Below are 13,182 nucleotides of genomic sequence, written 5' to 3'. Positions count from 1 at the left end.
TTTAATACTTTTATAATAATATTATCTATAGTCTAAGGTAACCTTTAAATAAAAGTTATAAATATATAATAAATTATATTTTTATAAAGTTAATATAAAAAAGATTTTTAAAAAATAAACCTTATACTAGGTTTATATTAGTAAATAAACTAAGTTAAACTATTAGGTAATTAATAAAAGTAAAAGAGGTTTATTTATATAATTAATAAATAATACTTTTTATAAATATAATTAAGTATTATTTTATATTTATAACTAGCTATTTAAATTATTTTAAATAAGTATTATAAAATAAATATATAGTTTAATATTTATTTATATTTACTTTAATAAAAGTAAATATCTTTTTATTTAAGTAACCGTTTACTAGTGTTTACTTAACGAAAGGTAAATATATTCCTAATTAGTTATACAGGCTAATGTTTACCTATGGTACCTACCTTATAAGCTGACTGGTTGCGCCTATATATATATTGGGTCGTAATAAGCAGCCTTATACAAGGGCCCGTTTAGGTTTCTAAGTTAGATGTTTTCTTAGCACTAGGGGCCGGGGTGGGGGTAGGTTTAGGTTTAGGTAGGTTAGCTTTATTATATTCCTGCTGGCCCAATTCCGGCGACTTATTTACGCAGCCTTGACTAATTATTCGCTTTCAAGCTTTACGAAAACTAATGTTGCATTGGACTAAAGAAATTTAATAAACTCATCATTCTCTAATTACTCTGCAATTGCTAAAGGCCCATTGTCGGACTATACAAGTTGTGTCACGACACTTAGCTGCTCAGAACCACGCTGTACTGTCCATCAGCATCGTTGTTGCTGCTAACAAGGATACCCGGCTGAGCTCCACAGATCTTGTTGAGGCCAGCACTGTCGCAAACATTTCCTTGAGAGCTGGTCGTAACAACAGTGCCGAGCTGAGCCTGAGGCTGGAATTGAACAAAACCAATTTTACCCTGGGGAATCAGCAGTCCCTCAGATGTACCATGCGTAGTAGCAATAGAAACACTGATTCCAAAGTTAAAGTTTGCATTTCCGTTAGCACCATCCTTGCCTGTGTCGCCGATAGTAGCTCCAAAGGTAATGCTTTCAGAAATGGTGTCGGTTACAGTGATGGAATCAGAGAATGTGACTGGGCATGGTCCACCAGAGTTTCGGCAGTCAATCATTGAGGATCCAGACGCTTTGACTCCATTTCCTAGGCCCTGCTCGCAGTCGACGCAAAGAGCCCTCAGCTGGCCAGAATCAGCCAGAGATTGACATGTACCGGAATCCAAAACGCAGTTGCTTGGCGGGCTGAACGTCTGGCTTTGTCGCTTCTCGATTGGGGAACTGTTCAATTCCGCCTCCAACGTCTCGTTGTGATACACAACTGGGACACGTCGGCCGGTAGAACTGAGGAGGTAATCACCCTTCTCGTCGGTGTGGATTACGCCTTGACCTCTGGTTTCTTTCTCAGGGACTGTCTTCTTAACCATGATGGGTGGCGGGTATGAGCGCTTCGCAGTTACACCAGGACAATCTTTTCCAGTGTTGCAAAAAGCCCACCAAATTCTGTTGGACAGATTTGGGAGGTCATAGCATCCATTTTGATGTTCCAGAGCAATGAGCTCTTCGCCACAAGTGGTGCCATCAGGGGGACCTTGCGAGATGGTGACCGACACTGTGGCCGGCATCCCTTGAATCTATTCCACACACGTGAGTATTACACACTTACAAATATTGTGATGATTGAGAAGCTGATGAGAAGAATCTTTGGCAACTCCAATGGGTATATGCGTACCTCGTATCCTCCAGATGGGTTACCATTGGGGAATGCGCCATCGTTGAAAAAGCATGTACCAGTGCCAGCTGATCCAGCTGAAACAAGTGTCACAAGACCATTTCCAGACGAGCAGCCTCCGGGGTGGTAGACGATGGATGCCATGGCTGTCAAGGTATGGATAGCAAAAGACTTAGAAAGTTGAATTTGTTGTGTGAGTGAGATGCTGTGAGTGAGATGCTGTGAGTGAGATGATGTGAGTGAGATGATGTGTTGGTGCTGAGTGTTCTGTTTCTTCTTCAATTTTGAAAGGACAGAGTCCTCCTTATATACAATTACGTAGAGGAAGATATTGTGTCAAGTCGTGTCCCAATGAAACTTGGACAAAAGTTCATCGCAAAATCATAGCCCCCAAGCTTGGATACCCATTCTTGCCATTGTTTCGAGGCTATGAGTTTCTAAAAAAAATATCAACAATAATAACTCATAGAAAATGAAGTTGTTTCTCCTTAAAAACTGTCAGATTACATCATGAACGAGACACGGCCGATCAAAATTGGAGCAAAATCTGACATTGCGACGATCTTCAACAGAAGTTTTATACACCGTAATGGAATCTCAACGTAGATCATGTTCTCAGCTATAGCCCAGGAACATACGGGCTGCTCGAAATGTCAAAAGTTCAGTCAGATTACGTCACTAGCAGATGACTTAGTGAAAAGCACGGACGAACTGCTGTTTCACTGTAAACATGTAATGATCTGCATTGTCAGTTTGCGACTTCTTTAGTCGTTGGATGTGAATGCATGCGTGCCATATTGTATGGCCATCAATAGCAGGTTCACCTTGGCTATTAGAAGGAACGTAGAATTGAATTGTAAAAGTGACACCAGTCCTTGAGTTTGTGCTAAGAGAGGTGAACGGAACATCGCAAACCACACGATGAACGCCCTACTTACACTTGTTGCAGATCGTGCCCCAGATTTTGCTTATTTGCAGCTGTCATGGAAATTAATGCCGATCTCAAGCTCCTGTCTTATGCACTAAAAGTCCACCAACCACCAACGAAACAATTGTTCTTTTGACACTAGAAGCACTATAAATATAGCGGCCGCAGTGGCAGATCTCTGGCGATCTTGGCGATCTTGCTTTTTGAGACACTAAAGTGGACTTGTCGAAGAGGGGGGGTTTCCTAATTCGTATCAGCTGTGCTTACTTTGATCTGCATCGCTGCCTGTTACCCCTGCGCCAAAAGGGGGCGATGAGGCTTACAGCCCAGGTGTCACAGCTCAGCTGGGCAAGCTAGGACTCTGTTATACAACTTTGCTATTCAGAAGTTCAACAACTATACTGAATGATGTGTTTTCAAAATCTATAAAGATGGGCTATGATCGCAACAATGAATCGAATTTTATCATCACATCACAACAAACACTTCAACAAACTCTCAGCAACTCTACAGCTCAATAGCTACCTCGGCCAACAACCGCAAAAGAATACTTTGAACTTACAAGTTTTATCTCTTTCAATTCAAGTAAGAGTCACTAGTTCAAATATTACTTGAATTCGATGTTAATAATTTTTCCAGAATGCAATACCTCGCTGTCCTCCCTCTTCTCTACACTGCCGCAGCAGCCCTCGGCATCAACTGTCGTGGCAATGCCAACTGCGTCGGAACTCCTGAATGCAGACTCGCTGATCTGATCTTGCAAGTCAGCCAACAAGATCCAAGCACTTCATACAGCCCTGGCCAGCACATTGCCTGCTGCGGCATTCCTGGCGGCAACATCTGCGCATTCACTCAGGGTATCAGCAACTCGATTACAGCTGGAGAGGCATTGGGTATGCTACAGGGACTGGAATCCCACGGCTGCGGCCAGTGCGGCAGCATTCCATTCAAGGACAACAATGTTGCTGAGGGACAGCTCACTGTCAACTGGACTGACCACTAAATCATCAACTGAACTTGCACGATTATTTATGCGGTGCTTTTTTATCTCTTAGCTAGTGTGCTCAACTTGAACAAGACTTTTTCGTGGAGGAGATGGCCATCTCAAGGAAGCAGATATTTTTTGAATACTATCATTAAATCTAGATATATGTGTGCCTTTGCCAAATAATTACAAGTGACTAAGCGATATGTTAGTATTTAAAGCCAATATTCGCTCATGCACATCAATTTACCAGCAAAAGAAATGACTTTGTAGTTTCGACAGCAGTTGGTAGGCATAGATGTACGTCAAATGTCGGAAATAGTACATATCATTCATAATAGCTTTTTCTACAATAGTCATCCTACTCTCCAAGCTCTCGATCTTTGTTCCAAAGAACAAATCGTAGCGCCCGCCAGCGAATAGAAGCATGTCTGATCGTTTTTCCGTGAAAATAAAACGGGATACCGGCCAGAAGGACTGCTCCAGTAATAGATGCCATAGTACCGAAGGCAATGCTGTAGCCAACTCGGTCAATCCATGGGTTGGTGTAAAAGGAAAGTAGAAATCCAAAACAGGCTGCCGCAACGTTAGCTAGAGCTCATTTCATGCTGGGTACAGGTGATATAACCTTTGAAACCTAATTGAGTTACGACAACCTCCCCTCCAATTGGCCGATATGAGTCGATCGTGTACACCATGCTTATGTTGACCGCCTGTACGATGGAGAAGTTGACTGATGACTAGTTAGTTTACCCTATGCTTCGAAATGAGGATATATACTTACGTAGAGCGAGCCCGATTGTTGGGACCATCCAGTGTAATCTGTTTTGGATGCCGACGCCATACAGTACTAGGGCAGTTGGAGCTGCTACTACGCTAATTATTATGGCCGGAATCCTCATTTCTGGTTCTCTGACACCTCCATTTCTCTTGGTGAAATAATCAGCAACAACTTCCGTAAATTTCCCTCCAACGGCGATGCCAACAAGGGATCCAATCAGAGCCGAGATGAAGCATAATCCGGATTGATATGGCTCAAACTTGTAGACCTGGCCGAATGCAGTCGAAAAGGTGGAAGAGACTGCCACTAGAAACCCGATCAGCACGGATGTTACTAGGGTAGCCCACAGCACCGGAGGTAGAATCAGTAGCCCAATTGGTCGAACAAATATCTTGAACAATGGTTCTTCTGTGAATTTGCCATGAAATAAACGAAGTTCTTGGAGATACGTGCGCTTTTTCGGAATACCTTGCTCCCTGAAGTCGGCATTTTCGGTATAGTCGGTGCTGCCTTCTTTATCTAGAGGAGACACGGCACTGGCGGTTTCGGCCTGGACTGGGTTTCGGATGTATGAGGTTTCAGGCATGGTGAAGCATAAGACAACAGTCATTGCGCCAATGAGAGCGATCGACACGTAGTAAATTGTCCGCCATCCATGATCGATGGTGATCAAGCCAGAGACAATAATACCCCCAGCTACACCACCCGAAATCGAGGCTGTGTACACGCTGTAGAGAATCCTTTAGTATTTGTTCTCGCGAAGAGGAGGCTCACTCACGCCATTAATACGCCGCGTTCATGAAGAAAGGTGACATCTGCGATTGTGACTGGAGCCAAGCATTCTCCAGCCCCAATAGCAAATCCCATCACAATCCTTGCAGCAAGGTGTTTTGCGTAGGAGTCGGCCACTGCCGCCCAGATTGCGGTTATAGTGTACAAGGTGAAAGCGGCAATGTAGACTGGTCGGCGGCCGTATTTGATAATGAGTGGGATCCATGCAAGACATCCAACACCTTGCATGAGAGTCACGGTTGTAATAAAGTATGCTGTTTTGGCAATGCGTTGAGGTGGTGTTAGTGTCGAGTGTCCCAAAAAGTCTTGGGCCATTTGAGGAAGTGCCACAGATGGGCCGCTGGCCAAGAATGTGCAGAGAAACATGGCGACGCATGCTGTGATGGCGATGTAGTAACGACGAAACTTGGACCTCCTCAAGGTCAGCAGTGTAATATTGTTTCTTCATACGTCATTTGGCAACCTACCAGTTGAGAGGGTCATTAGGATCTTGGGAAGGCGTTGGGATCAGGATAATCTGGTTTGTAGATGAATTCCGGATCTGGACAGTGCCCAATGCGCTGCGTGTTGGGTCGTCCATCTCGAAATTGACACGAATAGTGTTTTCGATGATTAGATGCAGTATCTCCAGAAAACACAGCTATTATTATTCCAGCGTACAGCAGGTTTATATGCCGATGAGCTCTAGGCCTATCTGCCGTGTGTCCCAAAGACGGGACTTAGAGTTACCCCGTGGGGAAAAAAGCACGCCAAGTGGGAACCGAAATATCCGTCCATGTCTATCCGCGATTATCCAGCGTGTTAGTGTTAGAGTTTTTGATATTAGATCTGGCCCCTATTAGTCTGAGGTGCCAAGATCAAGCTCCCCCAATCATTGCTTGGTCTTGTTCAGATCCCAATCAATAGCTCCACGTTGTACCCCGTAGTTTAATTTGGAATTTCTGATCTACCGTCTATCGTTCCCGTTCCGGTTTTCACATCCGTTCCTTGGGATGCGCATACTTTGAGTGGGCCTCGGCCAATGTCAGTGCCGATTGCTTGCAAATATTGCTCGACTTGCAGATGTTGCAAACGTTGCAGACGGGATGTATTCTCCATAGTATTTGCTGTGGGATATACATCCATCGCTTCTGCCTTGACCGAGCTCGCGTGCCAAGGTTAGTTATAGTACCTAGGTACTCGTCTATTTGTACACTCTGCTGTATTTTTTCCGACAGCCTCAGGCACCAGCAGCAGACCTTTCCTCCGCCAAACTTTCTTCATCTCTGTTCTAACCAAAAGGCCAGCCAGTCAATCAGCGCGTGCAATCCAGCATTATCGCTGCACTAACAAACCAGTATTACTGCACTTGATCTTGCTGCATACATACTGGAGGGAGTTTGGCAGACTTGGTGGGTTGGCTGGATGGATTGGGGCGGGGGACAGGTACAAGATAATGCGCTGTAGCTGTATTAAATCAGAAGTACTCTTTCTTATATATAAACGAGCCAACCAGAAGCTATCGCCGAATCTCGCTTCAAGCTGCAACCTCGACAGATTTTGCAACCTTTGCAAAACGATCGAATTAATTCTTACAAATATTTATTTGCTAGCCTATTCAATCTGTTAGACTTGCAGAGCACCACCAATCTCCAGTAAATGACAGTGACGGTAGTAGTGATGACACGACGCCGCAACATTCTGCTGCGCCAAGTGTGGCCCTGTGACTATTTCTACGATTTCTGGTGTTGTTATTTCTTCATTTCATCACTATTGTAGTGTTTGAAGAAGATGGCTATAGCTGCCCTATTTCTCTGTTCTAGATTCCTGACGATAGAGAGTGCATTCGTGTATAGGCCAGTATGATGCTGCCGTTTCGCCTGCGAACACCTTATATCTATATGTATCATCAATGCGAGAAGCCTTGGCTCTACGGGAGAGAAAAATGTGTAATTTTGAAAAGAAAATTTCGCGGAAACTCTTCACTTGATTGAGTTTGTTTCAACCTAAAAATTATGATTGCTTTCCATAGAGGCAATAGATTATGTATACGAAGAGCTGTTCTAAGACTGGCTGGTATGACGATGTGAGCTAGAAAACGCGGACAATATCCTCAGCGTTGTATCCATGCAGCCATTGCAAGTTCCCCAATTGACCTGTCCACTTAAAGCGACCCCAGATAAGCATTTCCTTAATCCATTGAACGAGGGCAGTGTCTGGTGTCCGCAATCGTCCGTTCAGATCAGTGAAATCTTTGACGAGACGCAGCCGATCACTCCGGTGACGTTCCCAGGCGGCCAGTAGACGCATGTAGTCTGATGCAAAATCTGGATGTGCCAAGGTATGCGAAAGCGTCTCGGCATCTTCAAGGCCCATCGCTGCACCTTGTCCACCCTGGGGTGTGAAAGCATGGGCGGAGTCACCGATTAAGATGACCCGTCGCTTGATACTCGTCCAGCGCTCCAGAGGTGGGACTTCGAAAAAGCTATCATCATGTCAGAATGCAGATTCTCAATGCGTTATGCGTAAAGTACTTACGGCAGCAGGCTCAGGCCCTCTTTGTTATAATCTTTGGTGATGTCGCAAATGAATTTAGGCCACTGGTCGCCGAATCTCTGCTGGAGAATTTCTTGCACTTTTGTCTTGTCGCTAGCAAGCTCATCCCATTCCTTCCTTGATCGAGCAGGATAAGGCATGGTTGAAAAGAAATCAACTACAGTACCCTTGTAATCGGATGGCATGACGGCGACAAAGCCTCTGCCCCCGAATATGAAACTCGGCAGTGGCGTCTGGGCCGCCGACTTGTGAAGAGATTCGCGCTTGACGCCCATCCCAATGATGCCCATGAACCCACTATAGCTTGTTTCGGTGTCCATGATGGCATCTCGAACCCTTGAATGTACGCCATCGGCTCCTATGACGAAAGAAGCCCTTGATTTAGTTCCATCGGCAAACTCCAACTCGACTGACTCTTTATCTTCATGTAGCTGAACCAACTTCTTGCCGAAAACTACAGGAATTCCTTGTGCTTTTAGTTCATCCAAGAGCGCCTTCTGCACGATAGCTCGATGTACTCTTAGGCTAGCAAAGTTGAAGTGTTTTGGGCTTCCCTGTAGTAATGTTCCAAGGGCCTGAGATCTGGCGTTACTCATATGAAGGTTTTCATAGCTGTAGCCCTGGGTGCGGACAGTGTCATAGACTCCCACATGCTGCAGGACACGCACAGCGTTGGGTGCAAGAGTGATGTTGACTCCTCGCACATCGTACTTGGGCTGGAGTTCGTATACAGTGGAAGAAATGCCGTGATGTTTCTTGAGGCTGAGGGCCAGTGCAGGTCCCTACATGGCTGGTTGTTAGTTGTATTATACAATGACTCGGGCATTCGTCGCTGTCCTACCGCAATTCCTCCCCCAACAATTGCTAAATACGGGATTTCTGACATTTTGAAGTTGGGATCGAAGTTTGTAAATTCGGCAACGAGTATAATGTTTTAAAGTAATGTGATATTACTCGAAACTCAGTCGAAGATAGAATTCCTTGGGCTGTAGCTAATATATTGAAACGACTAGCTAAAGTACACGGACATTTCTCCTACATTCAATTCCGTCCGTTTCCATGAGCCGGCAGATACCCCCATGGGGTTGGCTTCGGTAGACATCACCCCTAGTCCCCGTTAGTATCCGTTTGGGGCAACCCACCAGGAAAGCTCGGCACGGGACGGGATGGAGAACCAACAGAGAGCAGTATGTCTTGGTCTACTACTGTAGAGTGAAGCAATGCATGCGATGGTCAAATATGATCTATTGAAGTAACATATGTTATGTGTCTTTACTAGTGCACTCTGGTTGAGAGGCTCGGACGTAGGGTCCAAGTGCGGTTCCGGGTTATAGGCATTGTACCAAGGGGGGCTTAGAGCCACAGAGAAAATGAGACAAAAAGTCAGTCTTAGAGCTGACGTAGTATTTTCACAAAAGTGTCCATAGGCTCCGATGGAATAAAGTAACCAGCACTGAGCCACAAAGAAGAATACACTGAGGTACTTGACTTTGTTCGGCTTCGATTATCTAGTCTGTAAGCAAAATGCGTGAAAAGGGGACTTTTCTGCTGCGACTCGTAACTACATGTAGGTACATAGACTGAACGACCTGTCCATCCTTTGATAGTGACCCACGAGCGCGTGCAGCCAACATGCAGCCATGGGCCATTCTAGCCAATTGGCGCAGCCGACTGCAGTGCAAAAAGTGAAGCTTGCAATTCCTCCTCATGATGCATCGCAAGCTGGAGAAAAACAGTCCCTGGGCGATTTGAACGAGCGAGACATCAAGGGCTAGCTAGGTACATGTAATCAATTTGCAGAGGTAAGGTTCAAGATGTTATCTAACCTGGATTACAGTGCTGTGCCGATAAGGCTTGAGTGCTGTAATGCGCTGTACCGCGAGGTACGTACACGCTGGCGGTGGTTCCGATAAGAGCTCCAAGGCAGACCGATAACATTCAGGTTTGAAGATACCTGCTTGTCGGGTACATGTAGTTATTTTCAGCAGGTAACAGCGGTCGCAAAGTGGATGAAGAGCACCTGCAGAGAATTCCGTAAGAGATCCATTGATTCAACTGGAAATATCTGCTGCGCGCATACTAGAAACAAACACAGTTTTGGAAGCGCGCATCACTATCACTATTCTAATCGCCTTATGTATGACTCCTCCAAAACCTCTTGCTAAAAAATAGGTTCCAACAGCGTTGGCTCAGATTGGCAAGATTTGCTCTGAAATCGAATTGCGCAAAAGTGAGCAGCTGCGATTTAATAAGTTGAATGAATATCGCCTCCATAAGCCACTTTCCGAAGAACAGCCCTCTTACAATCTTGGACTCCCTGTAGGCCGGCCAAGCCTAATGTAAGATCGAGATCCTAAGAAACATTAACACTGATATCGCTGACAGGTTATGGTGTGGCGACTTACCGCGAGAAGGCCGAGTAAAACATCTTGTGCCCCTTTCTTGCCCGCAATACCGAGTCCATAAACCCACGGCCGTCCAACAAGCACTGCTTTGGCACCAAGGCATAAAGCTTTGACAATATCAGATCCAGTTCGGATCCCACTGTCAAAAAGAACGGCAAGCTTATCCCCAACGGCATCCACGATTTCGGGAAGGACTTCTAAGCTTGCGATGGCACCATCAACCTGTCGTCCTCCATGATTGCTTACCACGATGCCCTGTACACCACAACGAACAGCCTTCAATGCATCATCCACATGCTGTATACCCTTGAGAACAATGGGCCCATCCCAGTGGCTGCGCAAAAATGCAACGTCTTCCCAAGTGTGCCTGTCGCCTTGACTAGAAAAGAGGTCGGCATTCCACGCGCTGGCTGCAGCCACCACATCGTCTTCAATCTCTTTGCCAGCAGTTTTTCGATACTTTTCCTGGAATACAGGGTCTGAAAATCCATTCTGTGTTCCCACGCCTTTCATGAAGGGGACATATCCGTTATCGAGATCAGATGGACGCCATGCCAAAGTCCAGGTATCCAGAGTAACGACTAGCACTTCGTAGCCGTTTTGTTTTGCTCTAGACAGCAGAGACTTTGTCAATTCATTATCCTTTGGCCAGTAAAGCTGGAACCAGCGATGCCCTGATCCATTCGCAGAAGCGACTTCTTCGATACTGCTAGTCGCGGCGGTGCTGTGGATGTACGGAATGCCTAGTGAAGCTGCGATTTCCGCACTGCCGAGCTCCTTGTCATTGTGATAGATTGCTTGTACGCCAATCGGAGCCATAATCACAGGACTTTTGTATAAGTGGTCAAATAGTTTGACGCGTAAGTCTCGATGAGTTGTTTGGCATAACATTCGCGGAATGATCTGTTGGTGGTCAGTCGGAATGGTTCAAGGATAGGAAGAGGTAGTCTGATACCTTCCACTGTCGAAAGGCTAGGCGATTTGCTATCATTGTTGACTTCTCACCAGCACCACCTGAAACAAAGTCAAAGCTTCGAGAAGTCATGCATTGTCTGGCCTGTTCCTCTAATTTTGTCGGATCAGTAGTTACCATCGGGAGGCGGCTGAAGAACATGCCGTCCTCGTATATAGATTTCTGTCGATCCTTGTGATCCATCATTCAGACCTTGCAATCCAACAACCTCTTTAATTTGTTCTGATGCGTCACAGACAAACTATAGCCTGCAACCTTTGATGCCGACTTCGTGGGAACCCTGATATTTAAAAACCCGTCTTTTTTCGAGGCTGGGTCCCAGATTCGTATGCATACTATGAGGTTACTAGAGTGCCAGAAGTTTACTCAATGTCAATTGAGTTCCTGATGTGTGAATGGAAAAGCGGATTACGACGGCAGCCATGTCAGGGATTGTGTTTAACTTTGCCAATTCAGTAGCGACCATAGTAATTATCCTGGATATTCTGGGTTAGGGACGGAAGTTATGCTGAACTAGGAAATTGTTTGCTCGTTAGGTACGAAGAATGTCTCTCATTTGACTACCATAGATTTTTTACATCCTGTTCTTGAATACAAGGCACAAATCTCCCGGTTCCATATGCCGATTATAGTAGAATTGGTTTAGGAAGTGGAATACGGATCGAGTGAGATTTTCGATAGTGTTCAAACTCCCGCGAACAGCCGGGTTCCCAGGCATAAGGCCCCGCCAATTCCCGTACAGTGTAAGCCGTGGCATCCCAGGCCTCATATTTAAAAAGGCGAGTCTTACACAACAATAGTAGTCTTCTCTCGTTGGATTCTTACAGCATTCATATACATACAAAGCCAAAGCGAACTACATTATGCCGGCCTATCGTATTGGTATGTCCCCTCTCAAGTCGGACTGACATTGCGCTTTTCTAATTCTACTTGATAACTTAGTTCTATTCAAATTGAAGAAAGATGTTTCGGAAGCTCAGGTTGAACAATTTATAAATGAATCCAAGGAAGAGGGAAGAAAGGTTCCAGGTAAGGCCATGAGCTGAAACAACCAACATCTCAGTGGGGCTATCTAATCAATTGATTTCTGCAGGAGTCTTGTCTCTAGAAATAGGCCCAGCTCTCGATATGGTGAGAACTAAAGGGTACGATATGGGTATCATCCTCCAGGTAGAGACCCCGGAGCACCTTGCATCGTTTGCCAAGGATGCACGTCATCTCAGGTTAGCAAAAGCTACTCCAGATATGTTGGATGACTACTTACGTATTAAGGCTACATGAATTGCGCGAACAAATTACTGAGGACAGCCTTGCATTCAATCTGGCTTTCTAAACATGTGCTATTGACGCTGGACCGGAGACGTGCCTAGTGGAAGGATACTATGTAACATTATACAGTGTCATTTAATGGATACGAAGCTTTCGATGGGCTTATAATTTGAGGTTGACATCATAATTCACTGACCGACCAATACTGTGGTGACGCAAACGAGTAAGCCCGGCCGTCAGCTTCGGGACTAGCACGCTACCATATTGAAGCTATTTAGACCAGTAAATTGACAATTGGCCGGACGACTATCGTCAGTACTTGATAAAAAAGGCTGAGAAAAGTATGATAAACGATGAAACCGTTCGAGGATCAAGTATGAACTGAATGCGAAAGTTTGAGAGAAAGTACAAATGGGTTTGACAATGACCCTAAAGCATCGAGCTCTAAAAGAGGAAGATGAATAACCCACGGAGCATCCACGGAGCATATTTCTTCGGGAGTGAACCGAACAACCGGCGCATTGGCACTTGATTTCCGTTGTCACTCTAGCGATACGTCGCCGAAGGGTCATTAAACGATGAGAAATTGTCGAAGCGAGAGCATCAGAACATGCAACACCGGCTATGGTGGGTTAAGACCGGATGGTGGGTCACTCTGCAATTCCAGCGCCTATAAACCCGGCTTCATCCTCCCTCGCTGTGAAGCCTATTTCTCCTTGAAGATGCTCTCCGC

The 13,182-nt window shown here is 45.2% G+C and overlaps 6 protein-coding genes across 6 annotated transcripts; 2 read left to right on the top strand and 4 right to left on the bottom strand.

The window, feature by feature from the left end:
* Positions 1-771: 771 nt before the first annotated feature.
* On the bottom strand, positions 772-1,925 carry V8C40DRAFT_271505 (uncharacterized protein; the record flags this gene model as incomplete). Its single annotated transcript, XM_083220277.1, has 2 exons — positions 772-1,683; positions 1,782-1,925. 2 exons carry the CDS (start codon positions 1,923-1,925, stop codon positions 772-774), a joined length of 1,056 nt encoding a protein of 351 aa, XP_083067198.1.
* Positions 1,926-3,349: 1,424 nt separating this feature from the next.
* Positions 3,350-3,712, top strand: V8C40DRAFT_271504 (killer toxin Kp4/SMK; the record flags this gene model as incomplete). Its single annotated transcript, XM_083220276.1, has 1 exon — positions 3,350-3,712. The coding sequence occupies one exon, from the start codon at positions 3,350-3,352 to the stop codon at positions 3,710-3,712; it is 363 nt and encodes a 120-aa protein (XP_083067197.1).
* A 343-nt stretch (positions 3,713-4,055) lies between these two features.
* Positions 4,056-5,847, bottom strand: V8C40DRAFT_271503 (major facilitator superfamily domain-containing protein; the record flags this gene model as incomplete). The annotated part of the gene is made up of 5 exons (XM_083220275.1): positions 4,056-4,270; positions 4,323-4,427; positions 4,479-5,203; positions 5,254-5,679; positions 5,735-5,847. The coding sequence occupies 5 exons, from the start codon at positions 5,845-5,847 to the stop codon at positions 4,056-4,058; spliced, it is 1,584 nt and encodes a 527-aa protein (XP_083067196.1).
* Positions 5,848-7,337: 1,490 nt separating this feature from the next.
* Positions 7,338-8,688, bottom strand: V8C40DRAFT_278659 (FAD-dependent oxidoreductase; the record flags this gene model as incomplete). The annotated part of the gene is made up of 3 exons (XM_083221094.1): positions 7,338-7,731; positions 7,785-8,584; positions 8,644-8,688. 3 exons carry the CDS (start codon positions 8,686-8,688, stop codon positions 7,338-7,340), a joined length of 1,239 nt encoding a protein of 412 aa, XP_083067195.1.
* A 1,118-nt stretch (positions 8,689-9,806) lies between these two features.
* Positions 9,807-11,604, bottom strand: V8C40DRAFT_284822 (lactate 2-monooxygenase; the record flags this gene model as incomplete). The annotated part of the gene is made up of 4 exons (XM_083222234.1): positions 9,807-10,155; positions 10,208-11,110; positions 11,163-11,351; positions 11,593-11,604. The coding sequence occupies 4 exons, from the start codon at positions 11,602-11,604 to the stop codon at positions 10,048-10,050; spliced, it is 1,212 nt and encodes a 403-aa protein (XP_083067194.1). The 3' UTR covers positions 9,807-10,047.
* A 398-nt stretch (positions 11,605-12,002) lies between these two features.
* Positions 12,003-12,611, top strand: V8C40DRAFT_153474 (Dabb family protein). Its single transcript, XM_083211341.1, has 4 exons — positions 12,003-12,062; positions 12,123-12,209; positions 12,274-12,403; positions 12,453-12,611. Exons 1-4 carry the CDS (start codon positions 12,044-12,046, stop codon positions 12,511-12,513), a joined length of 297 nt encoding a protein of 98 aa, XP_083067193.1. The 5' UTR covers positions 12,003-12,043; the 3' UTR covers positions 12,514-12,611.
* Positions 12,612-13,182: the final 571 nt, after the last annotated feature.

Source organism: Trichoderma camerunense (genome assembly GCF_050948025.1).
Source record: "Trichoderma camerunense strain CBS 138272 chromosome Unknown V8C40scaffold_33, whole genome shotgun sequence".
NCBI lineage: Eukaryota > Fungi > Ascomycota > Sordariomycetes > Hypocreales > Hypocreaceae > Trichoderma > Trichoderma camerunense.
Note: the sequence above shows the minus strand (reverse complement) of the source record. Positions and strands in the feature narration are given on the sequence as shown.